This window comes from Nansenia antarctica, assembly GCF_963989245.1.
Source record: "Nansenia antarctica genome assembly, chromosome: 2".
NCBI classification, from domain to species: domain Eukaryota; kingdom Metazoa; phylum Chordata; class Actinopteri; order Argentiniformes; family Microstomatidae; genus Nansenia; species Nansenia antarctica.
The window spans coordinates 26,208,565-26,234,186 of NC_137675.1; the positions used below are offsets into that span (position 1 = coordinate 26,208,565).

Genomic DNA, 25,622 nt, shown 5'->3' on the forward strand with positions numbered 1-25,622 from the left:
AAAACAGTGTATTTATTTTTTTGATTATGTGGTAGCTGTTGTAGAAAAGCAATTTACCATTCGAGGACGGGGGTTGTGGAGACATTTACCACTGGTACAGGGTTTTCCTGCTCGGCTTCGCCACAACCCTGTACCAGGGATAAATGTCTCCACAACCCCCTTCCTCTCATGGTAAATTGCTTCCATATAAGCCGTTTAGCTGACGCCTGAGTACAATCTAACCGCCACACAGCTAAAACTAAACTAAAGCTACGTACAGTAAAAGGTTGGTATCGCCTCGTTTCAGCTCAATCGACCCACACCTAAGGGACACGGAATCCGTCGTCCCTTACAAAGATTGAGAACGTTCCGCGGTTCGATACGCCACACTCGAGATAATAGCATTGAATTGAGGAGGTGGCCCCGCCGCCCGTCGACAGGCTATTTTCGCTAGGCTATTTTATGGGCCATTGAGTAGAGAGAGAGAGAGAGAGTGTCTGGGCCCGGTCCCAAACCTTTCTGTCGGTGCCACTGGTGATGATCTGGTACTCCTCTGGGTGGTAGCACACACTCCTGAACAGAGAGTTGGCCAGGACCATCTGATTCCTCACATAACGCCTACGCCAGGGGGAGAGGGAGGGAGGCAAGGGGGAGGGAGGAGAGAGGGGGGAGGGAGGGGGGGGGGAGGGAGGGAGAGGGAGGGTAAGAGAGTTAGAGAGGCAGGGGGAGACACAGAGGTAGGGTAGAGAGAAAGAGAAAGAGAGAGAGACAGATTTTAATGATTTAATACAGGAAGAGCATGAATGGCAGTGCTGTAGTAATCATGTGTTAAAACAATCTTATTATTGAAGCCAAAGTCAAAGAGTGAAGGAATAGGGTGAGGAGCAAGGGGTGTGTGTGTGTGTGTGTGTGTGTGTGTGTGTGTGTGCGCACGTGCATGTGCATGACTGTGTGTGTGCGTGTGTGCGTGCGTGTGTGTGCGTGTGTGCGTGCGTGTATGTGTGTGTGTGTGTGTGTGTGCGTCTGGACTCACACCAGGTCCCAGATGATGCAGGCTCCGTCAGAGCTGGCGGTGACACACTCCTTGTCGTTGGTCTTGATCTTGATGCAGGTGACCGGGCCCTTGTGCTCCTTCATGGTCTCCAGGAGGCGATGGCTATCCTGCAGCACCTCCCACACACGCACCTGTAGCAGGCAGCACACACACACACACACACACACACACACGCACACACACACAGGAGTCACCACCTGTACATGCAGGAGTCGCTACCTATACATGACTCACTACCTATAGATGAGTCACTCCCTACATGAGTCACTACCTATACGGGAGTCACTACCTATAGATGAATCACTACCTATACATGACTTACTACCTATAGATTAGTCACTCCCTACAGGAGTCACTACCTATACATGAGTCACTACCTATACAGGAGTCACTACCTATAGATGAGTCACTACCTATACAGGAGTCACTACCTATAGATGAGTCACTACCTATACATGAGTCACTACCTATACATGACTTACTAACTACCTATACATGACTCACTACCTATACATGACTCACTACCTATACAGGAGTCACTACCTATACAGGAGTCACTACCTATAGATGAGTCACTACCTATACATGACTCACTACCTATAGATGAGTCACTACCTATACAGGAGTCACTACCTATACAGGAGTCACTACCTATACATGAGTCACTACCTATAGATGAGTCACTACCTATACATGACTCACTACCTATACATGACTCACTACCTATACAGGAGTCACTACCTATACATGCAGGAGTCACTACCTATACATGACTCACTACCTATACATGACTCACTACCTATACATGACTCACTACCTATACAGGAGTCACTACCTATAGATGAGGCACCACCTATACAGGAGTCACTACCTATACATGCAGGAGTCACTACCTATAGATGAGTCACTACCTATGGATGAGTCACTACCTATACATGAGTCACTACCTATAGATGAGTCACTACCTATAGACGAGTCACTACCTATACAGGAGTCACTACCTATACAGGAGTCACTACCTATACAGGAGTCACTACCTATAGATGAGTCACTACCTATACAGGAGTCACTACCTATAGATGAGTCACTACCTATACAGGAGTCACTACCTATACATGACTCACTACCTATAGATGAGTCACTACCTATACATGACCCACTACCTATACATGACTCACTACCTATAGATGAGTCACTACCTATACAGGAGTCACTACCTATACAGGAGTCACTACCTATAGATGAGTCACTACCTATACATGACTCACTACCTATAGATGAGTCACTACCTATACAGTAGTCACTACCTATACAGGAGTCACTACCTATACATGAGTCACTACCTATAGATGAGTCACTACCTATACATGACTCACTACCTATACATGACTCACTACCTATACAGGAGTCACTACCTATACATGCAGGAGTCACTACCTATACATGACTCACTACCTATACATGACTCACTACCTATACAGGAGTCACTACCTATAGATGAGGCACCACCTATACAGGAGTCACTACCTATACATGCAGGAGTCACTACCTATAGATGAGTCACTACCTATGGATGAGTCACTACCTATACATGAGTCACTACCTATAGATGAGTCACTACCTATAGACGAGTCACTACCTATACAGGAGTCACTACCTATACAGGAGTCACTACCTATACAGGAGTCACTACCTATAGATGAGTCACTACCTATACAGGAGTCACTACCTATAGATGACTCACTACCTATACAGGAGTCACTACCTATAGATGAGGCACCACCTATACAGGAGTCACTACCTATAGATGAGTCACCACCTATACATACCACCTATACATGATTCACTACCTATAGATGAATCACTACCTATAAATGAGTCACTACCTATAGATGAGGCACTACCTATACAGGAGTCACCAGCTATACAGGAGTCACTACCTGAAGACCCATCTCTTCAGGCTACATCGTGTTTGTCCCTCCTAAAGACCTCTCCCTCTACAGAATTAGAATTCAGAATTTGCCATTTTAATTCGGCTGAACCGCCGACCGTCCATTACATCATTAGCCGCCAGCTCTACCTCCTGAGCCACGGCCGCCCACTACCCCCCTGCACAGTTTCTCTACTGTAATAATAATCAATCAAAAAGTAATTCTTCCTTATTCTAGCGCTGTGACTGCCAATAGCCCCTGGCCCTGGCACAGATGTCTTTTTCTTATGATGACTGATGTCTCGATGATTCACTTACTGTAGACAAATGTACTTTGCTGTGAGTCGCCTTGGATAAAGACGTCTGCTGAATGCCAAAGAATGCCCAGAAAAGGAAAAATAACATAACAGTACTCTGACTGTCTGTACCACGGTGTGTCTCTGACCTGTCCCTCTGTCCCTCCTCTGCCTGTCTCTAACACGGTGTGTCCCTGACCTGTCCCTCTGTCCCTCCACTGACTGTGTGTACCACGGTGTGTCTCTGACCTTTCCCTCTGTCCCTCCACTGACTGTGTGTACCACGGTGTGTCCCTGACCTGTCCCTCTGTCCCTCCACTGACTGTGTGTACCACGGTGTGTCTCTGACCTTTCCCTCTCCCTCCACTGTCTGTCTCTAACACGGTGTGTCCCTGACCTGTCCCTCTGTCCCTCCACTGACTGTCTGTACCACGGTGTGTCTCTGACCTGTCCCTCTGTCCCTCCACTGACTGTGTGTACCACGGTGTGTCCCTGACCTGTCCCTCTGTCCCTCCACTGTCTGTGTGTAACACGGTGTGTCCCTGACCTGTCCCTCTGTCCCTCCCCTGACTGTGTGTACCACGGTGTGTCTCTGACCTTTCCCTCTCCCTCCACTGTCTGTCTCTAACACGGTGTGTCCCTGACCTGTCCCTCTGTCCCTCCACTGACTGTGTGTACCACGGTGTGTCCCTGACCTGTCCCTCTGTCCCTCCACTGACTGTGTGTACCACGGTGTGTCTCTGACCTTTCCCTCTCCCTCCACTGTCTGTCTCTAACACGGTGTGTCTCTGACCTGTCCCTCTGTCCCTCCCCTGACTGTGTGTACCACGGTGTGTCTCTGACCTTTCCTCTCCCTCCACTGTCTGTCTCTAACACGGTGTGTCCCTGACCTGTCCCTCTGTCCCTCCACTGACTGTGTGTACCACGGTGTGTCTCTGACCTTTCCCTCTCCCTCCACTGTCTGTCTCTAACACGGTGTGTCTCTGACCTGTCCCTCTGTCCCTCCACTGACTGTGTGTACCACGGTGTGTCTCTGACCTGTCCCTCTGTCCCTCCACTGTCTGTCTCTAACACGGTGTGTCTCTGACCTGTCCCTCTGTCCCTCCACTGACTGTGTGTACCACGGTGTGTCTCTGACCTGTCCCTCTGTCCCTCCACTGACTGTGTGTACCACGGTGTGTCTCTGACCTTTCCCTCTCCCTCCACTGTCTGTCTCTAACACGGTGTGTCTCTGACCTGTCCCTCTGTCCCTCCACTGACTGTGTGTACCACGGTGTGTCTCTGACCTTTCCCTCTCCCTCCACTGTCTGTCTCTAACACGGTGTGTCTCTGACCTGTCCCTCTGTCCCTCCCCTGACTGTCTCTAACACGGTGTGTCTCTGAGTCTGACCTGTCCCTTCCCTCCTCCGCTGACGATCCTCTTGCAGTCGTGGGTCCCGGCGATGGCGGTGACGCCCATGCTGTGGGCGTTGTGGATGACCGCCATTTCCCGGCCGTCCTCCGGGGCAAACACGCGGATCTTCCCGTCGATCCACGCTAAGAGGGGATAAAAACACACCTGTCAGAGAAATCATTTGTGACACAGTCTGGTCATTTGGTCCTCATGTCGGCAACCAATCAAAATGTTCAGACTTTTCTTTTGAAACACGGAACTACGTTGCAACGTTGTTGACAATCACAAAACAAACTCGCTAGTCACACCAAAATACTGCAACGCAATGGATTGGGTGAGTAATCCCCACTGCTACCTAGTTAACTATAACACTACTTTACATTGTGAGCAGGCTCACAAAACAAGCTGTGTTAGTTAGACTAGCGACATGTCATTGATTTTCAACAACACGGAAACGTATTCACATTTTTCGAAGGAAAAGTCTGATCGTTACATCGGATCCCGACATGAGGACCAAAGCATTAGAACGTGTCACATTTATCATCACTGATCGTTTATATTACAGCATAATAACACTCATAGCGCTGATGAATATGAAACATCCTCTTTATGTCATCATAATAAAAAGCCTTGTTATCGTATCCGTAGCGCCGGGGCCCGCCCGCGAACACACACAGTAGTGAGCACGTTCAGAGAGAATACATGAAGCCAGTATGATGAAAGAATAATACAATAGAATACAACCATAATAAGACGCCCCCCTCGGGCAGGAGGAGGCTGTTTAACACTCCCTAAGAGGACGCGTCCTGTAGTGTTACCCAGACGTGTTCAAGATCAGACACCCCCGATTAGACATGAAGAGAGGGGGGGGCCTTGATCCAACGTAGAGAAGCCTCCCTCCCTCTCTACGCCACCCCCTCCCTCCCTCTCTACGCCACCCCCCTCTCCCTCTCTACACCACCCCCCTCTCCCTCTCTACACCACCCCTCTCTCTCTCTCTACACCACCCCTCTCCCTCTCTACGCCACCCCCCCCTACACCACCCCTCTCCCTCTCTACACCACCCCTCTCCCTCTCTACGCCACCCCCCCCTACACCACCCCTCCCTCCCTCTCTACGCCACCCCTCCCTCCCTCTCTACACCACCCCTCTCTCCCTCTACACCACCCCTCTCTCCCTCTCTACACCACCCCTCCCTCCCTCTCTACACCACCCCTCTCTCCCTCTCTACTCCACCCCTCCCTCCCTCTCTACACCACCCCCTCTCTCCCTCTACACCACCCCTCTCCCTCTCTACACCACCCCTCTCCCTCTCTACACCACCCCTCTCCCTCTCTACGCCCCCCCTCTCCCTCTCTCCCTCACCCCTCTCCCTCTAGTGCCACCGGTTTCCCCGGCGCCGAAGCCCACGCCCACCGCTGATGATGCTCTTGCTGTCGGTCATGATGTGCAGGGCGTTGCAGGTCTTGTTGGGCACGGAGATGCGCAGCAGCTCGTTGGACGTGTCGGCGTGCCACACCCGGATGTCGCCCTCGGAGCAGGTGGCGAACAGCTCAGACGAGCCGCTGGGGGGGGGGGGGGGGGGGGGGGAGAGACGGGTTAGGGGGAAGAGAGGGGTGGGTGTAGAGGGGTTGGGGGGGTGTAGAGGGTTTGGGGGGGGCGCAGTGGGGTTGGGGGGGGTGCAGTGGGGTTGGGGGGGTGTAGAGGGGTTGGGGGTCAGTTCACATTTGAATGACACAGCTGTCTGACTCTGTGATAAGATGAGATTCTGGGTTCCGACACACAATGCAAGAAGTGAATAGAACTTTGATTTTGTATGGGGTGAATACAGGGGAGGCTGGTGGAGGTAGGAATCGGAGGACAGCAGGCTTGTACTGTGGAATGGTATCCGTTCCATGCTGTACAATGAGCCCGTCCTCCCATTTCTACCTCCCCCAGCCTCCCCTGGGTGAATACACATTTGAGTGAGATTCCAAAACCCTGCAGGCCTGGTGGCAAAAAAACACGGAATAAGAGTAGTGTTGAATATGTGCACATATCGCCCTCTTGTGGTTCAAACCGGATACTGACGGCAAAACATGAAAGCAGCCAGCAGGCAAAAATAACGATCTGGGTGGATGATTTTTTTACCTCAGAGACAGTCATGTTTTCAGGTAATGGCTATAAGTGTTGTAAGTGCGGGCCTGCAAAACAGTGTACCCTATCAGGCAACACACACCACACCACACAGAGAAATAAATCAAAGCACTCTACCTTATGTAATATGGAAAGCAACCCCCCGCCCCCATCACCACCACCCCCGCCCTTCCACCACCACCACCACCACCACCAACCCCCCCCCCCACCCCCCGCCGCCCTCCCAAAGGTCTCTGTTTGAAGTGTCGCTTACAAAGGGAAGACCACGTCTTTGACGGCGCTGTTGTGGCTGGTCATGATGAGCTCCTCTTTGAAGTCGGCGTAGCTGAAGCGGTAGATCTGAGCCGCCTCGGTGCCCACGTACATCTGCTGGCCCTCCCCCCGCACGGCGATGGACGTCACCCCGCCCTCCAACTGGACCTTCCTGCCAGGGGCGCGGAGGAGAGAAGCAGGTGGGACAGAATATGAAACTGAGACCGCTATCGATAACGATAACGATAATGCAATCGCGTTCCTTTTGATCCTAGCGTATGCCACTTTTCTAGAGGCACCAAAGATGCTTTGCAAACCCACTTGACATTATAGAAAGTATGCAGAAAATCTGTAGTTTCCACACACACAAAAAAAAAGAACTTCTGAAAGAACGACGCACACACACTCTGTATTTGTTTTTCTAAAAGGATTAAGGCACTAATATGCTTCACACTGATACTGGTGGGGCACGTAAGTGGCGTAGCACACTAAGGCGCATTCCATCATCGCAAGCTCCCTGGTTTGATCCCGGCCATTGACATATCCTGCATGTCATCCCTCCTCTCTCTCACCCATCCTTCCTCTCTCTCACCCATCCTTCCTCTACTGTCTCTATCCCAGTAAAGCAGAAATGCCCTTAAAAAACGTATTTAAAATGTTTATAAATGATAATAACGATACTGGTGACCTGTGCGTTCATTCACTCACTTGAGGGTTTTGAAGTTGTCTCCAGAACACTGGGTGAACATCCCGTCTCCTGACCCCACCAGGATCTCCCCTGACTTCATCACCTTCAGAGTGTTCACACCCTGCTCACAACACACACACACACACACACACACACACACACACACACACACACATACACACACACACACAGAGATAGAAAAGCACTTATTTTCAAATCATCTTTCACTTTTTTGGATAGAGACCATAGATTGTGTTTCTCCAAAAACCTCATCAAATGAGGTATATATTTGTTCATGTCTCAGATAGATAGACGCCTCTGGCGGTGTTCCCAGTTTAATGAACTGTCAGACTTCTGACTCTAATCTTGAAGTGCTTGTAAGAAGCTAACTTGCTCCCCAGAGCGAGGCCTTTATAGACACATGTCAATCAGCTGATGGCGTTTGGATGCAATACTGATTAGTGGAGGAGGAAATCGGAGGACAGGCTCCTTGTAAATGCATGGAACGGAGTGGGGAATAGTATCAAACACGCGTTTGAGACCACTCCCTTTTCCGTTCCACGCATTACAATGAGCCTGGCCAACGATCTCTACCTCCACAAGCTGTAATACCGGTAATATATATAATAATAATAATAATAATAACTGGCATTAACCTTCTGAGACATGGTAGAGCAAAACTGAAAGGAGCCAGTGAAACAACCTCCAGTACCCCTGTAGTTACTCCTGTAATGACCGCGCCTCTTCCCTTCCCAGAACCACCCACCTGGCTGAACTTGTGTTTGACCGGCCCACAGTAGTTGAGGAGCCTGGTCTTCAGGTTGACCTTCAGGATGTCTCCGCTGGTCGTACCGCAGTAGAAGAAATCGTCGTTCTGGATCTGAAGGTCAACAGAGGCACCGATTAGACAGATGTCTTTCTCTGGGGTAGGTATTACACAGATGAAACTAAATGTTCACTTTTGTATTCTTTTTTTTGTACACTATTACAGGAAACACTTCTACACTTCCTATAATGACAAGATGAGTGGTTTTAGATGGATGGATGGATGGATGGATGGATCAACAACAATAAAATAAAGTGAAATTTACAAAATATAAATAGACATAAATAGATATTCTGAAACATTATTTAGTAGTACGGTAGTTATGAATGGGTTGTACACTGGAATCTATTTGGCACCACTGATTGCATAGCGAACTGTACATATTCAGTTATCACGACCTGAGGTGGTGTCTGCCCACCGTGGCTCAGCTCACCTCGATGCATTTCACAATCCTCTTCAGCTGTCCCATCTTGCAGTCTGTAGGCCGTATCTTCCTGTTGGGAAGGTCAAGCTCCCAGACACGCAGTGTGCAACTGCACATAAAACACATCATCACACACACGCATGGTTACGGGAAGGAGTTACATTTAAGTTTAAAGAACCAACGCAGACTGTCACTAAGACAGGGGAGGCTTGTGGAGGTAGAAATCAGAGGATGGGGGGGGCGCAGGGTAATGCATGGAATGGAATTCATCCATTTCATAAAAATAAAAAATAAAAACATTTGAATTTGTTTGGCATTTAGCAGACGCCTTTATCCAAAGCAACTTAAAACAAATACATTTTCCTAAGTAAGTGAATCATCTATCCATCAGTCATCATAAGAAAAAGAAGGATCAGGACCAAGGACAAAGGTCCATACAATGAGCCGATCCTCCGATTTCTGTCTCCACCAGCAGCCTCCGCTGAACTGAGCCACTCACTTCCCAGCGGAGATGAAGATGTCGTCGCTGTGGTTGGAGTATCTGATGGTGAGAGCGTGGCCTGTATAGTGTGCCGAGGCCGGGCTGCCGCAGATGGCCTCTTTGGTCTCGATGTTCCACACCACGATGCTGGAAGACCAACAAGCATTGACACATACCATCTAACCTACAATAACTACTGTATATCATTTAAAAGTATTTTTTTCTGAGTGGGGGAAGTGTCACTCATATTTTTCTTTTTATTGCGATAGAGATAGTAGAGATTTGACAGGAAGGATGGGTGAGAGAGAGAGAAGGGATGACATGCAGGATAGAGACAGTAGAGATTTGACAGGAAGGATGGGTGAGAGAGAGAGAGAGAAGGGATGACATGCAGGATATGTCCACGGCCGGAATCAAACCGTGAACCCTGCGGTTACATGGTCGACGCTTAGTGCTTACACCACCAAGCTACATTTACATTTTGGGCATTTAGTGGATGCCTTTATCCAAAGCGACTTACAACAAATACATTTGTCTAAGTAAATTAATCTATCCATCATAGCAAGAAAAAATGATCTATGCTAGGACCAGGGGCCATCGCCACTCACAATGCTATAGAAGAAGGAAGATTTTTTATTTATTTTTGTATGCATGTAGGCATAGGTCACCTTTCATTATATGAGACTAGAATCAACATTATAGAAATACAAAATGATGTTACGTGTGTGAATGAAATCCACATTCTTTTGTCAAGAGAAAGGCTCCCTTACCTCCCATCATCCTGCCCCCCCAGAGAGACCAGGTACTTGTCGTTGGGGGAGAACGCCAGGCCCTCCACCTTGGCCTTGTGGAGCTGTAGTCTGGCGTGGATGGCCCTTTTAGCGTAATCCCAGATGATGAGGTCAGCCTGGAACGACACATGCATTAACTCTGCCATCTCACATCGGATCGGATAACAAGAGAATTGTGTTGTTATTGTTGTTGTGCTTATTTTGTTAGGTTGTTTACCTTGAAGCCCATGAAGGTGACCTGTCCAGAGGCGATGTATCGTCCACTCTGGGAGACAGTGAGGCAGGACACGTTGTTGGTGTGTCCGTGGAGGAACTCCTGTTTGCCGTCTGTGATGCTCTTGAGGATGACCGTGCAGCCGAGAGGGTAGATGAAATGTTCCTGGTGTGGGTGGACTTTGAGGCCGGAAAAGACATGTCCTGTGTGCAAGTATATAAGGTTTAGACCACAGGCTGTACAGACATAACTAGACATCATGTAGCTATGTCCTACATTGAGAGAGTGCCTTGTTAATCATAAATAAAATACGTTGGATGACGTTACTCAGAAATAATGAAATGACTGATGATATTCATTCAGCAAGGTTGAAGCAAAGCAGGTGGGTTGGGTGTATCTGTTTGTTTGAGGGTGAAATCAGATTAATTAAGTTATCTAGATACAAGTTATAACGAGCATGCATTCATGCAAGCGGAGAGAGAAACACTTAACTTAACGTAACTTCCGCTGGAAGGAGCTAGCGCTAGCCATGCTAGCTAAGTTAGGATGATATTATTTATGTTTTTCTTTACATTACCATTAAACCCAATGACAGCCTCCAACTCAAGCCGCAGAATCTCTCTCGGGTCTCCAGCCATGGTTCACAAAATCCTCTCCTAACTTTACTTTATTCAAACTAGTTATTTACATGAAAACAAAACGCGCAGCAGCAAATGTTTTCTCATTAGACATCCACGACCAAACGTAACCTAGCAACGACTTGTTTTGGTCCGTTTCTATGGTGACCGTAGTAGCTCGCTCACGCTGCACGAAGTTCGTGTCAAGGAATGTAAATAAAATGTAATGCAACAAAAACGTCCAAACCAAAGTTATGATTTTAACTTTAGAAATGAGACAAATATGTGACAATTGTTTTATTCAACTTATTTTCCGTATACATCGTTTATATGTTTTACATTCAAACAATGTCAAAAAGAGACTCTTGGATATACATATCTTGATAACAAACCTATGAATATCTATAGGCTACAATTCAAATACCTAATGCTGATAAATTAAAAACATCACATAGAGAGGCCTGTGACAGAAATTGGAAACAATACTATAAAACATGTTCAATAATGTGGCATCTCTGGATATAATACACACATGCGCCATACATTGTTTACATACAAAGTGTCTATTAATAAACATTAATGTTTGAGAAAAGCACTGAAAAAATTACAATCTAATCAAACAGACTTGATAGAGTTATCGGAGGGGAATCAAAACAGTTCGATGTGACCTTAACCCGGACGAGGTGAAAGTGCACCAAATCTCCTCCTATTACCGCGAAAAGTAGTGCGAGAAGGAAATTGAGTTCTGTATCCCCCAGACTTCCAGGGACTGAATCTTAAAGTGGCTCTTGCAGAGCGGTGCGCTCTCGAAGGTGTCACAGCGCTGCGTGTACCCCCCCTCCAGGCCTGCCTGCAGGCAGAGAGCATGACCCCCATCGCCGCCTGAGAAAACAGTAGGTACATGCATCAAACTCACTGTAAAGACGTCATTAGTGAATATACACTGTCAACAGACCACTTTTAGCAAGCCCTCCCCGAGCTAGACTTAATGGTACTGTAATGTTGATACCAATACCAAAAACATACAAAGAGAGAGGTTTCTGAAAACCTTAAAAGTCTTTAAAAAAACTGTGTACAGTGTACTGGTACGATTGCACTGTGATACACATGCTCCTATTGCAATCAGGGGGGTATTCCATCAACGTCGCTAAAGGAAAATCCAGGCTTATTTCGATAAGTCTCGCAGGATTTACCCAAATAAGCCTAGATTCTTCGATGGAATACCCTGCAGGGCTTTTTCATAAAGGCTGGTTTTAGTCATGTTTTAGGGCCATGTAGGCCTACAACAGTCACCATGACACAGTATTACATATATTATACAGTTGTGTATGGTAAAGACTGTGCCTTTGCAAACAAACAGGTATCAATCTCTTTACCAACATGCCTCTGTTCGACAACAATAACAATAACAACAACAACAACAATACCAATGAGTCTAATCAGCAAAAACACTGTGTGAAGCGTGAACACAGCAGCTCACCAATGATTAGCCTCTCGTTGTCTCCTGCAATGAACATGGAGGCGCCCTGCTCCTTAGCTCTCTTGGGAGTGGCAGACAGGGGTCCCTCGGAGGAGGGGGCTGTGAAGGGGATGGTCAGGTAGCTGGGGTCCTGGGGGGTCCCCGCAGGGCAGGTCAGGTTGGTGGCGGCAGACGAGGGGTCCTCTCTGTCTGAGGAGGAGACACGGCTACAGGCTTGAGCCTGAGGGGTGTTCCTCCTGGCCGTGAGCTGGACTACGGTCCGCTGGTAGCGCTCCATGCCTGGGCGAAGCTGGAAGGACACACAGTTAGGATTTTTTTATTTTTGGGGGGAGCGGGGTAGTCCCACTCTTGTATTTGTTTCCTGTTTTTATTGGACAGAGACAGCAGAGAAAGACAGGAGGTAAACACTTATATTGCCCCCCTTGTACTGTTTCTCTGTTTCTCCAGTGTCTATATAATAATAACAAAATAAAAATAAGTCTAAGTTTAGAAGAAGGTGATAGAAGAAGATTGTTCCTTCTATCACAGAGACTGCCAATGGCCCCGGGCCTGAGCTGGATTACTCTTCCTGCTACGACTGGTGGATTGATGATTCACTTGCGTAGTCAAATGTATTGATTGTAAGTCGCTTTGGAATAAGGCGTCTGCTAAATGCCAAAAATGTAAATGTAAATGTAAACAGGAGAGGGTATGTCAGGGTATGTCAGAGTATGGACCAGATATGAACCCATGCCGACATGGTTATGTGTGTGCACTGTAGGCCGTGGTGCTAGAGCCTGGACCACTGGACCAACCCAGGCCACAACACACAATTCAATTAATTAATCGGAATGGAATTTAGTCTAGTTTTGGTTGAAAGCAGAATTACCATGGCAATGAGACAGTAAAAGAGCAGCCAAGCATGTTCCAAACTTAATTAATATACAATGTTATAAGAAGAAACTATAAGAAGAAACCGTTGTAATTAGTTATTTCAGATCAGAGGCGTTGTTAGGATCTTGAAACATTGGGGGCTTAGCCCAGCCCACGTTTTGTCGACTGGGTGGTGGTTTCTATGCGTGAAATTGATGGCGATGCGCTAGATGGCCATCAAACATAAAACATTCGGGGCTATAGCCCCAGGCACCCAAGCTTAACGACGCCACTGTTTCAGATCTTAGTTTTCCCGCGTCTCTCACCGTGAAGACAAAGCTCTGTCCCGTCCCAAAGAAGTTGAGACCCTCAGTGTCGTCCCTCATTCTCTCTGTCAGATCTGTTGACAGGAAAGCACCACACACCTGTGGGGGAACACTGGGTTGAAATGGTTGCATCGCATTCTGTTTTAGTGTCACATTAGAAGAAGTATTTGTTGTTATTATATACAGTACATGGACTCACCTCTTCATCCACCGTTTTGAGAAGTAAGACAGCGGGTTCGTGTCCCTCAACATGAGAGTAAAATCTTGACAGAATGAGAAAATGAAAGGCATTCATTGTCATTTCAACTCATTGAAATAATAATAATAGTTGTATTGCCATGCAATCAATTAGTCAGTCAATTGTTGAATGTGGTATTTTATGCTCGAGGCAAGGGTCGGCCATAGACGGCGACCCTGGAGCAATTAGGGGTTCAGTGCCTTGCTCAAGGACACCTCGACACGTGGCCAGCCGGGGTTCAAACCGCTGAACTGCCGACCTTGCGATCATTAGATGGCGGCGCTACCTCCTGAGCCACTGCCGCCCCACATTAACTGCCTACAGCTCGTAATCTAATACAATCAAGAGCATATGTTGACTTTACACCATCAATCATGCTGGATCATCAAGTAGAATCGTTTTCTACATTCTACATTCTACATTCTACATTATATCATTCTACATTCTACATTCTATCATTCTGCGTTAGGTCTAGACTAGCAGTGGCTAAACGTGTGAGGAAAACCCCTGTCCTCGGAATTCCGGGTGGGGGTGAAAGTTCGCTCGAGAGGTCACGCACTGGTCAGGGCCAGACTACTAATTGGGGTCGCGTCTGGTCAAGACCACCCTGCATATGGCAAGTGCCCTTTCAAGAGCATGTCTGCAGAGGCAGGGCCAGTAAACATCAAGTGACAAAAGTGGTAAAGTCAAGGAATTCACATATCAAGCTTTCAAGGACAGGAGATTGCGTCACCCAGCATAGATAATAGAGATTGAGAGACAGAGAGAGACACAAGTTATTGACCTGTTGAGAGACTATGACACAAAACTAATTGAACCATAGGAATTCAGAGTGTTTCTGAAGAAAAGGAGGTTGCCAATGACAGTTATCAGACTCACTTTCCCTTTTCAGCACCTTTTTCCAGCTTTTCAGTCAATCAACATTTCTAGAAGTGTGTGAAAAACATCCCCTATAAACCTTTTGCCGTAAACAGCTCTTCCCGCCAGTGAACTGGAGTACACTTTGTCATGTACAAGAAAAACATGTTGATACTAACAACAAAGTCTTTCATGATCATCTACCTTATATAAGGTTGTCAGATTAGGGATATCTTATTGTAGCTACTGTATTTCAGTCAGCGAGCTGCCTCTTGTTGCCTCTAAGGCAATACTCATGGATCTAGGAGCAGTTTGCCTTTACCAAATCTCAACCTAAACCATTGGTGGGAAATAGGGTCACGGTTGGGGCCAAGTGAGTAAACAACAATAAATTATATCTTTGCGCTTGATCGAATTCCAGGACCCTCCTTTCATCACTTTTCCTAGATATGTGCGTTCTACCACCCAGTATCCTTACATTTCTTTGACCCAAAATCACATCAGGATAAGCTAGTATCTCCTCCATACCCCTCAGACCTCCTCACGCACCCTCCGTTCTACTGCCACCAACCTCCTCAAGACCCCCAGGACCAAGCTCCGCACGATGGGAGATCGGGCCTTCTGCTCGGCTGCTCCCAGGCTGTGGAATGCTCTCCCTGACCACCTAAGGGCACCACAGTCTGTGGATGCTTTTAAACGTGGCCTTAAAACCCACCTTTTTAATAGAGCCTTTTTTTAGCCTTTTAATTGAATGTTTTTTGCTTTATCTTACTGTGTTGTAGCACTCTGAGATTTTATATGTAAAGTGCTTTTATAAATAAAATGTATTATTATTATTATTAGTAGTAGTATAAAGCAATTTCTGCACTATTTTTAATAAAAAAGTGAATACTTTTTTTAGTTTTTTTTCACCCCAAGGCCCATGTCTAGTGAGGGGACATGAAATGGTGGAAAGAGAGCGTCACTCACGAGGCCAGGCTGCGGCCATGTTGGCTGGTGCTGTACAGCCTGATGGGGCTGAAGAGGGCGAAGCGCTCGGGGATCCAGGCCCAGACGATCCTCATCTCAGTTGGAGTAACGACACTGGACTTGATGGTGCCAAAGTCCACCACGTGGAACGACTGCCTGTAGGGTTGAACACCAACAGATGGGTGAGAGAGAGGAGGGGAGGACATGCAGGATAGGTCGACGGCCGTAATCGGGCCGAACCGGGGACCCTGCGATTACATGGCTGACTCCTTAGTGTGCTACGCCACCAAGCGCCCCCTAAATTAGAATATGTAGTTTAGGAATTCACATTTACTCTTAGAACTGAACTCTTGATCAAAAGGATACGATATTTTGTATTCGGGTGAGATTAGGTCATGCTGTATCATCTCAAAAACTGTCTTATCTTAAAGTAGACCTGATATGAATACAGTAAATATGAGTGAAGAGGTGTTATACAACCTGCTTATTACACTTTGCTGTACGTGTCATCACACGTCTATTATATAGTAATCAGAGAGCTCTTGCAGCCTCACTTACTCGCCCCTCTTCTGGTCGATGCTGATGCCCTTCTGCATGAGCGAGTCCTTGTTGGCGTTGAACAGGAGGTTGAGCTCCCACCGCGTGGGCATCTGGATACTGAAGGCCCTTTCTAGAAGCTTCTCCGCCGTGCAGTGGCGCGCCACGTTCTCCACGAAGCTCTTCATGTCCCTCCGGAAGTCCTCCACGTCCGCCACTCGCGACGACACGGACGTCTTGTAGAGGCTGAGCAGGGCCAGCGCCACCCTGTACAGGACCTTGTAGCCCTCCAGCAGGTAGACGTCCAGCACCCTGATGGCGTACGTGAAGGGGAGGTCGGCGAAGATCCACATGATCCAGTCGGAGTAGAACTCGAAGAGGTTCTGGTTGGAGGAGGCGATGAGCTTGCGGATGCCGCGGCAGTACTTGTTGGCGAGGTCGCCGAAGGTCATGCAGGAGGCTCGGTAGGTGAGGAAGGTCTGGTCGATGTAGCGTTTGTTTGGGTCGTTGTAGGCGATGAGACGGCAGATGCTGTGGAAGCACTCGGCCTCGTCCTCGCTGAAGTGCAGCAGGAGGGAGACCAGGGCCGGGAGGATGGGGCAGAAGTTGATGTCGGGGAAGTGCTTGCCCAGGCAGAGGAGGAGCTTCTTGACGGAGTTGAGGCCCGCTTTGTTGAGGCAGTACCTGGAGAGAGAGAGAGAGAGAGGGAGGGAGAGGGGGAGGGAGAGAGAGAAAGAGAGAGAGAGAGAAAGAGAGAGAGAGGGGGAGGGAGGGAGAGAAAGAGAGAGAGGGGGAGGGAGAGAGAGAAAGAGAGAGAGAGGGGGAGGGAGAGAGAGAGAGAAAAAGAAAGAGGCAGAGAGAGAGAGTGAGAGAGAGAGAGGGAGAGATAATACAGTGTTTAGGTAATATTACATAAACACTATAACGACACACTTCCTATCCATCCACCCATCAAACGTTAATGTGCACAATGGTTTCACCCCTGAGCAGCACCTCAACAGGGACAGGACAGGCCACCATTTTATGTGTGGCAGTTTTCACAGCCAGTACCTGGGGATAACACCATCCTCCATGTACTCCGGGAAGGGGTGTGTCCTCATCTTGTGCTCCCCGAAGAGCTGCTTCACCACGTCCTGGTATATGTCCCTATCCGGGGTGATGGCCCGGGTGTTGATGCCGTGGATGATGTGGTAGTAGGCCTTGGCCCGCAGCGTGTGGGGCATGGCCCAGAAACCGGAGCGGCCCATGGTCTTCATCTGCTGCAGGTCGCTCTGCAGGATCTTCCGGTAGCGCTCCGCCGCCTCCGGGTCGATCCTCTCCCACTCCACGAACTGGCCGTACTTCATCCCCGAGCAGGAGCTGATCTCCCAGTTGTCCGACTCTGAGATGGTCATCATGGGGACTCCCTTTAGATTCCCTCCGCCGCCTGTATGGAAGAGGAGAAGGACATTTTTATAATAATAATAATAATAATAATAAGAAGAAGAATGTTTTATTTGCAATGCAATCAACTTTTTATTTTGGTATTTTTTGCTCTAGGCACAGGGTCAGCCATAGTCGGCGCACCTGGAGCAATTAGGAGTTGAGTGCCTTGCTCAAGGGCACATGCAGCTCCCTCCTGAGGCGGGGCATCGAACCAGCGACCTTCCGATTGCTAGCCAGCCTCTCTAACCTCTAGGCTACCGCCGCCCCTTCTTTTAAGAAGAAGATAACATGGAAAGGAGATTATGGTCTATGTATAATAAACTTCTGTCTTCTTCCAACAAAGATTCTCTTGTTTAGGATCAATTGCTCTGTTTTTTCCCCCCAGCTGTTACTTTTGTTAATTCTGAGAATGAAAAAAAGCAAGACAATTAGAATAATAGTTTTTGTGAATGCTAGGCTTACTTATTGACTTGACAAGTCAATGCCATATGAAATTCTCTATTGTAAAAGGTTGTTTCCATACCATCAAGATCTCTGGGTAATGATGTGTGCTTGTTGGGTTTGGGTTTGTGAGGTTTCTTCTGTAGGAGCCGAGCCACGATCCCAGGGGTCTTCTCTTTCTTCCCCAGGTTACTCTGCAGCACCAAAGAGTTGGACCTGGGCTTCATGGAGTTAGACCTGGTAAAGTTCCCCTCGGTGGAGGAGGTTTCAGTTGAGGTCTCGTAGCTGTAAAAAGACCTGGAGCGAGGCCTCACAAAGTTCTGCTCCGTCTCCGTCTGTAAGCCGTAGTGTCTGGCGTCCTCCGGGCTGTAGTAGGAGTGGGACCTTTGTCTCGTGTCTCTGGGAGGTGAGCTCAGGTCCTGGTCGGTGACTGTGTCCATCGGAGATGTTGAGTCTAAACTCACGGTCCTACAGTTGGAGAACTCGGGTGTCCGTGAAACGTGGATCATGCTCGCCGGCGGGCGGGAAAGTAACGCTCCTCTGTGGAATTACAAGGCGAGGCTCTGGGAGTGTCTCTTGTCTGCAATGCTTTGGATGGGGGTTTTTATACAGGGTTGTGTGTGGTTGGGTGGATGGTGGTCATGTGACCGAAAAGAAAGAGGAAAAAAATCGGCGTGGTTTGTTTGTTGTTGTCTTGTCTGTGTTATCTGAGTGGAAAATTCCTGTGATTCAGATACTGTGGCGACATGGAGAGTCTCCTTCGACTTATCAGAATAATCCTGGACAGCACCCAATACACAATAAATGTCTGTAGAATCAAAACAAAACGACGCTTTAATGCTTTTAATTATTGTTCTTTATTGCTCATTACCTATCAGTAATGAAGGACATCAACACCTGTGTTTAAGCCAAAGTTTAATATATAGTTAAATGTTTAAACTTCACACATTCACATGACATCACCATAGAGTTGTGTTTATTAGATCATAAATTACATGTTTTCATATACTACTACATGTACTACATTTTAGGTTAACCTGTCAGTTCTCTACGGACGTTAGGCTTGTACCAGCAGTTACTGAAACACTTTAAGACGACTTTAAGTCTCTAATTTAAGGAACTAAGTTGTTCTATGACGCTTATTACACATTATGTGACAGACTTAAAGGCCAGATGAAGCCTTCTGAATTCCAGGAATTAGCGCAGGTTATTATTTCACACAACAGATATTGTTTTGATCCAAACACACATTGTTTGGTTATGAAACAGAAAACCTCTACAAATACTTCTCATATGGGGGCATGTTACATGTTGCGGAGAGGAGTGGAGGAAAAAAGAAAAGAAAAAAGAAACCCCATGATCCTGTGACTGAAGGAAATGTACATGACAGTAATGACATAACATAATGTAATGACTTAACATGAGATAATCCTCTTATTATATATATAATTATATATAATAATAATAATAATAATAATAATAATAATAATACATTGGACTTATATAGTGATTTTCTACACTCAAAGACGCTTTACAAACTGAAAAGATCAAGTTGTAATAATAAAAAGAAAAAAAAGATAAATAAAAGAAAGTATAGGGGTCCAATACATTTAAATCTAAATCTAAGTGTCTTTGTAGGACAATCTACTCTGTATACTATATATATATATATATATATATATATATATATATTGTAACAATCCTGTATGAGGCCCCGTTAACAGCTCCACCAAGGGAGTTAACTTTCTTGGTATAGTGGTTAGCGCGGCCGTCGGTTATGCGGGAGATCGGGGTTCGATCCCCGCATGGGGCGAGTTACACTAGAAGATTCCCGTTCACTACACTGGTGTCAGAAGTGGGATGGAAGGAAGGCCATCGGAGAGGCGTGTCCACGTGAGGGACTTGACATAGTGAAGCGTGAGGGCACGCTCTCCCGAACGGTGAGGATAGTGTAACGATCCTGTATGAGGCCCGTTAACAGCTCCTCCAAGGGAGTTAACTCTCTTGGTGTAGTGGTTAGCGCGGCCGGCGGTTATGCGGGGGATCAGGGTTCGATCCCCGCATGGGGCGAGTTACACTACCAGTTCACGTTCGCTACACTGGTGTCAGCAGTGGGATGGAAGGAAGGCCATCGGAGAGGCGTGTCCACGTGAGGGACTTGACATAGTGAAGCGTGAGGGCACGCTCTCCCGAACGGTGAGGATAGTGTAACGATCCTGTATGAGGCCCCGTTAACAGCTCCACCAAGGGAGTTAACTCTCTTGGTATAGTGGTTAGCGCGGCCGTCGGTTATGCGGGAGATCGGGGTTCGATCCCCGCATGGGGCGAGTTACACTAGAAGATTCCCGTTCGCTACAATATGTTACCGTACATGTGGGAATACTACATGTGAGAAAACTAGGGTTAGGGTTAGGTGCTAGGGTTAGGGTTAGGGGTAGGGTTAGACATGCCAGCATGTACCAAGTCGACGTAGCACCTAACCCTAGTTAACCTAACCCTTCCCACATGTGCCGTATTCCCACATGTACCGTAACATATATATGGATTCCCACAACACATAATAAGGCAGAGTTGATGACAGATAGCCGTACTGCCAGAATGCTTAGCACAGTGTTATGCCATGGGACATACTAGTATCATATGCTTCATAGGTCATATTCCAACAAGAAAACAAGAGTTGTTGTCTTAATATGCCGAAAACAGTCATAACCAGTGATTATAACCATGATAATGTGCCCTATATTATGTAGGCTACGACTAAATAACATACAATACATAACCATCTCATTGCTTCAAACAACACAACATTGACAGTGATTATGTCAAACCCCAAACGTTCACTTCACTAAAATCTGACAAAGTACATAACACTGTACTATGGTGTTCTATGCTAATTGACAAAAGTAAGTTGCGTTCTTTTTTTCTTTCGGGAACATTGTCCCTTACAGGACGCGGTTGTGACGTATCACCCAAACAAGCAGAGCTGACAGCTGATCACACAGTCCGAGGAGGAAATAACCATTTTTAACCACCAACCACTATTAACTGTAACTCTCGTCAACATGTCTCAAGATCCCTGGTAAGTGGCTCTGTAGATTGCAACGATGAATAGGTTTATATCTATTATAGATCGGATGCAGAGATACACATTTAAACCGTGATCGCTTTGTCATCAGCTGATCCTGTCTTGCTGCTGGCATTAGCATTATGCTAGCTAACTGCGCTAGCTGACTGTTGTGTATGATGTCTCACGTTTGGCCATATCTGTTGCTAGATTAGCTTGTCTTACCATCTCAGTACATAGCTTAAGGTGGCATTCCTTTTGACTGTCAGCTTTAGGTGGGTATGATGACAGTCAGTCTGCTATGGAACCAGCTGCAGGTTAGCATTCACAGCAGGGACCAGGAAAGGAAGTCAATAATTGTCGTCACATGCCTAACCCTAAACCCTGGTGTAGCCTAATGTCAGGCATGAGCTCAAGCAAAGTCAGATCTTGTGATTCCGATCAGAAAAGAGGGAAACTCAAATGCCAGAGCTTTCACTGTAACACAGTAGTAGACATACGGTATATATGTACCATGAGGGTACCATGTAACCCTGCAATATGTACATTCTTGTGTTAGGTTCATATACTGTATATAAGTTACTAGTTCATTATGTTTATAAAAGTACACAGTTACATGCAAACTCCCCCCTGTGAATAGGCCATATAGTGTATAGAAGTATAGAAGTACAGAAGTTACATAATAGATACATTCTCAGATGTCTACTGATCACTTATCCCCCTATTTATGTCTATTTATGTCTCATTCTTGTTTTTTATTATCTTAGGACTGTGTTTGATTGTTAGCACCTAGGGCTTGCATTGAAATTTCGTTGTACCTGTTATAATGACAATAAAGATCATTCATTCATTCATTCATTCATTCATTCATTCATTCATGAGAGACAACACAGTCCATGAAGTGTGATAACTTATGACACCCAACGTTGAAACTGTTGAAATAGCAGAGCTCAAACAAAAGCAAGTGCTTCCGAAGAAAGTAGCAGAACTCACATCCAGTATGTATAAGGAGACAGCTAGTTCGTTCAGGGCAGCCTATACTGTCGCTAAAGAAAGGATGCCTTATACAAAATTGAATCCAATTATGAAACTTAATGAGATGAATGACGCGACAGTTGGCCCCTGCTCACCGATCCGATCATTCATGTGCCCAGATTGTAGAGCACATTGCACAAGAGATGAAACAAATTCATTTCTAATGTCAAATCACTTGATTCCTGTAGTAGCATAACAATTTCTTGTGCTCCATGGTTACCTCCACTTTGAAGCCCTCACAGCACATGATTACGAGTATTCTTGCGTAACCTGTGGTGATCATCCACCTGCAGTAATCATGGACCTCCATAAGAAGGGTGCCTTCAATTTGTCAGGTAAGAATGCTTTCATGGAATAGACAGATTTAGATGTTAATTGCAGACCGGGATTGCTCTCAGAATTTACTTACAATATTTCCTCCTTATTTGTTTAGTGAGTGACCTTCCCCAACCTCCTGAGGACTTCAATGGAGAGGTCGATATTGATCTTTTTTGGGAGGCACTTTCAAGGGAAAGGATCGGCCGAGGATTTGTAACAAGTAATGCAAGACAAGACTAATGGGCACTAACATGCTGAACATTTTCCAATGACTGCAGAAATCTGACAACCACATGGAGATACATGTTGTGGTAGATGTTTATCAAGATGGCACTTCACTTTCAACTCTTGAATGTATTAACGTTTTTCTTTTCCTTTTATAAAGGTCAACAAACAAAAAACATTTACTGTTCCGCCAACTTTCCACTATTGGGCTCCTTGGATTGGAAAAAAAACACGACGCTCTAACCAAGTCATTAATACAGAATTTCTGAAAATCCGTCCAGCAAAACAAGCTGAGGTGCGGGAAATAACAGTCTCAGAAGACAGAAGAACTGTACAAGCAGAAGGTAAAAATAACTGTTTATTTTTCCGTTTAGGAGTGAATTAAGGCCATGATTCCACCTGAAAACATGCAGCTCTCTATACATTTGAACATATTGTATTTTGTAGGTTGAAGTGATTCGCACATTATGTAAGGAGTGTGGACTGGATTCATCTGGATCACGCACTGATCTCCTCCAGAGATTGTCTCTTGAAATGAAGTCAAGGGAGGCATACGACAAGGTGTTCCAAAAGATCTGGGCTGCGTCAGGTAAGCTTACAATTTAACACAGTACATGTCCGAGCTAATATTACTGATTACTTTCTTCTGATTAATATGATCTCTGAGGGTGAAAACATTTTTAGCAGCATATCCTTTTTAAAACCGTTTCATTTGATGTCTTTTAAAAATATATTTCAGGTGGCTGGGCTGTGATTATGTGTCCATGTGGCATCGTTTACAGTATTAAATGTAACATTCGAGCGGAAAGCCCACGTGACTTCACAGATCTTCTCCTCTCTTGGAAACACATGCCAAACATTGTGATATATGACTTTGCACGTGGACTGGCAACACACATGAATCTAAGAGAACCACAAATATTGCCTTTCAAACCTTTTGAGGGACGGCTATCTGCTCCAACTCCAGACAACATAACGCAGGCCAAAGAGGGAAAGCTGAAGGTGTCACTACCTTGGCTGAACAGTAAGAAACTGGTCCCAGACAGTGGTGGCCATCCAATCACCGGTTCAGCAGAGCATTATGCTCTCTATGACAGATTCCATGAAGATAACACAAAGGATGACCGTGATGCTCTTCGGAAGCTTCGCCTGGTCCCGCAGCTTGCTGGAAAAGTAAACAGTCAAGTAGCAGAACAGTTGTTTTCAAGGATGAAAAAAACCAACTACTTCCTAAACATGAGTTTACCATCAACCCATCTATTCCTCATGAGGAATAATATCCACCACGATAACATGAACAAAAACAAACGACGACTGGATGACCTCAAAAAGGCTTTTGGAACAAAGGATATAGCAATGAACATCCACAGCCAGGCAGTATTGGGTAACTTTCCAAATTTAGTTTTGCTATGCAATTATATCAAAATGCAACACATTAATTACAGTATTGTTGAAATATTTATTTTATTTTTAGGAAACCCAGTATTGTCAGACACATCTGCCACTGCTCCAATGGACACTGATGAACCACTTGGTGAGTAATGGGGTGGAGGTGGGGGTGTTCTTGTCCTGTCATCTTATTTTTTTTCTGTATGGCTGGAGGCTCACAGCATATCAGGATCAGGAATTTCTTGGAATTCATGATTTAGATTTTTCAAACATGCCTTAACATGAATGACTGGAAATCTCCATTATGTTTTTTAGTGACAGCAGTGCCCCCAACAGCAGCCCTCACTGTGCCCCTGACAGAGACCCTTGGCGTGGCAGGCGTGGCAGCAGCCCCCACTGTGCCCCTGACAGAGACCCTTGGCGTGGCAGGCGTGGCAGCAGCCCCCACTGTGCCCCTGACAGAGACCCTTGGCGTGGCAGGCGTGGCAGCAGCCCCCACTGTGCCCGTGACAGAGACCCTTGGCGTGGCAGCAGCCCCCACTGTGCCCTCCATAACAGCAGCGACAAAGAAGTTCTGGGACGAGGATTGGAATCCTATCCAGGAACAACTGGTAAGCTAATCAATCCAAATATAAATTCTTAGTCAAAGTATACAGTACAGCATTATCTGACTCAAAATAAATCAATAGGTAATAACTAATTATAATTAATAACTGTTATTCGCAGCTCAATTACGTCCTGGACAAGGGACGGCTGGCGGAAGAATATATTGTCAAAGAAGGACCCATTATGTCTGGTGCGTGAAGAACTCTGGAGCCTGGGATTGCAAAGAGACATGGATTCAACTGTGAGTAGTGGGAAGTAGGTGAACACAAGGAAGGTTAAAGCATATTTTGTATTTGCTTTCATGCTTGTTCACTGATGAGTTTTGTTTCTTGCAGATCGGGAATGCCTGCATGACAATCATCAAAGAAGTAGCTCGGCTACATGTAAGTCAATCTACAGTATACAAACAAGACTATAGCATAAATGAAACACAATGCAATTGTTTATGCATTGTTATACCATTTGTATTTCAATGTCATTTATTCCGTAGGGCAAAGACATTTATATAGCGGACATGTTCGTAGTTCCTTCATGGAAGACTACACCACCCACCATGCTTGACTTTCCAGTAAGTCAGTGTACATAAAATAACAACATTTATGCTGTTAAAAATATTAATGCTGTTAGACATGAAAGACTTCTTAGTCTTCCCAGCTTGGACCAATGCAAATGGGCCGGACCACTACGTTCTCTGTGTAAGGCTTTGTTACTGTCATTAGATGATATGAGTATGGTTATTGTGCAGTTTGAATAATGTGTATTCCAACAGAATGAAATC

The 25,622-nt window shown here is 46.1% G+C and overlaps 2 protein-coding genes and 1 long non-coding RNA gene across 3 annotated transcripts in view; 1 reads left to right on the top strand and 2 right to left on the bottom strand.

Moving 5' to 3' along the window:
- Window positions 1-11,102, bottom strand: part of cfap52 (cilia and flagella associated protein 52) — a gene marked incomplete at both ends in the record, with an annotated part of 19,072 nt that extends 7,970 nt beyond the window's left edge. Inside the window, 12 exons of the mRNA XM_080522418.1 lie at window positions 495-597; window positions 1,013-1,164; window positions 4,650-4,795; window positions 6,069-6,217; window positions 7,042-7,212; window positions 7,749-7,849; window positions 8,495-8,608; window positions 8,988-9,087; window positions 9,478-9,606; window positions 10,230-10,366; window positions 10,468-10,667; window positions 11,042-11,102. Of these exons, the coding sequence (XP_080378544.1) occupies window positions 495-597; window positions 1,013-1,164; window positions 4,650-4,795; window positions 6,069-6,217; window positions 7,042-7,212; window positions 7,749-7,849; window positions 8,495-8,608; window positions 8,988-9,087; window positions 9,478-9,606; window positions 10,230-10,366; window positions 10,468-10,667; window positions 11,042-11,102 (1,563 nt within the window). The remainder of the gene's footprint in view (window positions 1-494; window positions 598-1,012; window positions 1,165-4,649; window positions 4,796-6,068; window positions 6,218-7,041; window positions 7,213-7,748; window positions 7,850-8,494; window positions 8,609-8,987; window positions 9,088-9,477; window positions 9,607-10,229; window positions 10,367-10,467; window positions 10,668-11,041) is intronic.
- Window positions 11,103-11,790: 688 nt separating this feature from the next.
- LOC308150018 (TBC1 domain family member 24-like) lies at window positions 11,791-18,716 on the bottom strand (the record flags this gene model as incomplete). The annotated part of the gene is made up of 8 exons (XM_080522891.1): window positions 11,791-11,963; window positions 12,550-12,850; window positions 13,740-13,838; window positions 13,939-14,002; window positions 15,805-15,960; window positions 16,363-17,025; window positions 17,392-17,767; window positions 18,290-18,716. 8 exons carry the CDS (start codon window positions 18,714-18,716, stop codon window positions 11,791-11,793), a joined length of 2,259 nt encoding a protein of 752 aa, XP_080379017.1.
- Window positions 18,717-24,135: 5,419 nt separating this feature from the next.
- On the top strand, window positions 24,136-24,691 carry LOC308151432. The gene is made up of 3 exons (XR_013937293.1): window positions 24,136-24,233; window positions 24,324-24,383; window positions 24,554-24,691. It is a non-coding gene; the product is annotated as an uncharacterized lncRNA (long non-coding RNA).
- Window positions 24,692-25,622: the final 931 nt, after the last annotated feature.